At 26.8% G+C, this 3,121-nt stretch overlaps 1 protein-coding gene across 2 annotated transcripts in view; it reads right to left on the bottom strand.

Moving 5' to 3' along the window:
- Positions 1 to 360: 360 nt before the first annotated feature.
- LOC108573563 (LIM and senescent cell antigen-like-containing domain protein 1) overlaps positions 361 to 3,121 on the bottom strand; it is a 4,187-nt gene continuing 1,426 nt past the window's right edge. The window contains exons 2-7 of one of the 2 annotated variants that reach the window (XM_017936036.1): positions 2,915 to 3,020; positions 2,633 to 2,745; positions 2,345 to 2,537; positions 1,041 to 1,182; positions 698 to 956; positions 361 to 574 (exon numbers count right to left, since the gene is read on the bottom strand). In XM_017936036.1, the coding sequence (XP_017791525.1) occupies positions 375 to 574; positions 698 to 956; positions 1,041 to 1,182; positions 2,345 to 2,537; positions 2,633 to 2,745; positions 2,915 to 3,018 (1,011 nt within the window). In that variant the 5' untranslated portion in view covers positions 3,019 to 3,020 and the 3' untranslated portion in view covers positions 361 to 374. Of the gene's footprint in view, positions 575 to 697; positions 957 to 1,040; positions 1,183 to 2,344; positions 2,538 to 2,632; positions 2,746 to 2,914; positions 3,029 to 3,121 lie in introns of both variants that reach the window. The other variant, XM_017936029.1, reaches the window with a different exon arrangement.

Consider the following 3,121-nt stretch of genomic DNA (forward strand, 5'->3'; position numbering starts at 1 on the left):
TAGCTTTTTTTTATAAATATGATAAAATAATAGTTTTCTTCCAAATTTATTGTACAAAAGTCTCTAATAGTTTCATTATGTACAATTTATTTTGTTGTTTAATTTTTTATAGTAATGTTATAAGTATTCCCTCAATATACAAAATATATTCTTATATATAACTGTAATTACTCAATTTGCATATAACAAGGCACTGTAAGATTTGTGTATACAATAAATGTTCCTCATATTCATACAAATATATTAACGTATATAGGTATCAATGGTTAAAATAAAAGGTAAATATATAGTCACCTAATATAAAACAATGTTAATAATTAAGCCATAATTATGATGGTGCATAATACATTAGAAGGCTGTCTTAGTCTATATTTTTAAGCTGGTATTCTTTTAGGATTTAAATCATACATACGACGCATGCGTTTTTTCAGTTCCTGTGGAAATTTGTCATAGCATTTTTTACAGGCTGGTTTCAAATCAAATTCAAAAAACTTAGTTTTTTGATTCATCTTTTGATCACAAAATGCACACGCAAAGTGATGAACACACCATGCTTTGTTTAAAGCCGTGAAAACTGGAAAATTTGAAATATATAGTATACTTGACTATTTTATACTTTTTTAAATTATATTATTTTAATATTTTCAAATCAAATAAATAAAGTGAAATTTAAGTAATTATACAATAATATTCTTACCATCGCCAGCAATTACTTGATTACATACAAAACATAAATTTCCAAAAAGTTGATGATAGTGTGTTTCACAATAAGCTAAACCTTTTTTCTCATAATGTCGGTGACCTAAAAATGGTTTTTCACATTTTGCGCAAACAAAATGTTCAACATGCCAGTGTTTACCTAAAGCAGTTACTACGCGTTCCTCTATTGGACGCCGACATGCACCACAAATTGGGATCCCCATTTTATCATGACATCTCAAACAATATAATTCATTCTAAAAATATTAATAATTAAAATAAGAGCTATCAATATACTGTAAAGAATAATACATAAAAATACTATAGTCATAAATAAATACCATTTCATTAGCAGCATATCCTGGTCTAGAATTAACTTCTCTAGCATCAGAATTAAGTTCTATACCACAAGCAGTACAATTAAAATGGTATGGATGATAGAGCTCGCCACGAAAACGTAAAGGCTTGTCATCAATTACTCCACTAAAAATAGTACAATATTATAGGTATATTATGCCATATTTAAATAATATATAAAATTATGTCAAAACTTGCTAGTATCATATTAAAATTTAACAAATTCACTGTTAAGCATATTTTAGTTGACTTTCTATTTATGTCATTTGAACTGCTATGCATTATTAGGGTATATCATAATATATCAATGTAATCATTGTTCAGATTTTAATAAGTATAAATATTAATTTGTTTCCTAATATTTTTATACTTTTTTTATTATTATTAAACACAGTCATAATCTTGCAAATTGTTACTGTTGATGTGTTTCACCTAATTTTATCACCTAAAATGTTTCTGCTGTATTTAAAATTTCATAAAATTTTTTCTACAAAAGTTGCTTAGTTTTATGAGGGTCATTGTATAGTAATAATAGTTTTATTCTTGAGAGGAGTTAATAAGATACAAAAGTCAACTTCGTTTTTTTAAATAGAATTCTACATTTTTTGTCAGTACTTCAGCCATTTTAAAAATGAATTCAACAATATAGGGTGAAGTGAAAGACATAGTGTATCAAAAATCGTTATAACACAATAGGACCTGAAGAAACGAATTATTACAAAGTGTGTACGCGACTGTCGTCTACTGAAATAATTCAGCACGTTATCTGTTCAATGACTGTGCGATATTTAAAATGTATTGAAATCAGCAGCAAGATTTTAAACATCACCATTGAATTTTGAAATTAAGTAAAAGGTCGGAGATTAAGCAAAACGTTATTTTGCAGTGGCACCAAAAATTAAATAGAAAATTTTGTTTGTACGACCTTTAGTGAACTTGAATAACTTATTATTGTAGATCATTGAATTCGTTTTTAAAGTAGGTATCAGATACGACAAAAAAATATAGAATTCCATTTTGAAAAATGAAGTCGACCTTTGTATCTAATTAACCTTTCCCAGCAGAATAAAACTATTGTTATTATACAGTGGCCTCCATGAGACTATGCAATTTTAATAGAAAGCATTTTTATAAAATTTTAATTATAGCAAAATATTTCAGGTGATAAAGTTAGGTGAAATACTCTGTATCCCAACATGTTTATGGCATAAACAGAGGACTCAGTGTTGGTTACCAATAGTAATTGCAATGAATGTGTTGATTATATAAATAAAATAAAAGTTCATACTGGCATTGATGACAAATATATTTTCCAAGTGCTCCTGCCTTAACACGTGCATTACATGTATGACATAAAGCTCTACCCTGGCATTTAATAAACCCTGCATCAGCCAATTCACCATTGCACTCTTCACAACGGAAACATCCTGGGTGCCAATTGGCGTTCATTGCTTTTATTACACGACCAATAACAAATTCTCCTAAAAAAGAAAAAAGAATTTTTTTAAATGTTAATATTTAAAATGTAATGCATAACATTGAAATACTTTATTTAATTAATTAAAAAACAACTTACCACATTTTTCACAACATGGTGCAAATAAAACATGAAAATCATGTTCACAATATTTATATCCTTCAAATTCATAAAATATTCCATCTGGGAATGGACGAAAACATTGTGCACATCTAACAAAATATGTTATTACAATTTTTTATAATTAAAGATAATGAAGATAAATCCTAATATTTAAATTTTAGACACCATAGATTACTATTTATTAAAACAATGTATAATTAACAACATTTGAATGTTTAAGGTATATACTAAATACTAATAATAATTCTATATTCTTACACAAAACATTGAGGATGCCATAATTCTCCATTTGAATTAACAATCTTTTCATGAGGTACAAAACCTTCTCTACATCGAGAGCAAAACATATTATCCAAAGACATGTCTGTAACACTTTTGATAATTTACATTATTAAGAAGAGGAATTATTATCTATTTAAAACTTATAGTATATACATAATTATTTATAAGAAGTTGGTATGACAA

This window comes from Habropoda laboriosa, unplaced genomic scaffold, assembly GCF_001263275.1.
Source record: "Habropoda laboriosa isolate 0110345459 unplaced genomic scaffold, ASM126327v1 scaffold20, whole genome shotgun sequence".
Classification (NCBI taxonomy): Eukaryota; Metazoa; Arthropoda; class Insecta; order Hymenoptera; family Apidae; genus Habropoda; species Habropoda laboriosa.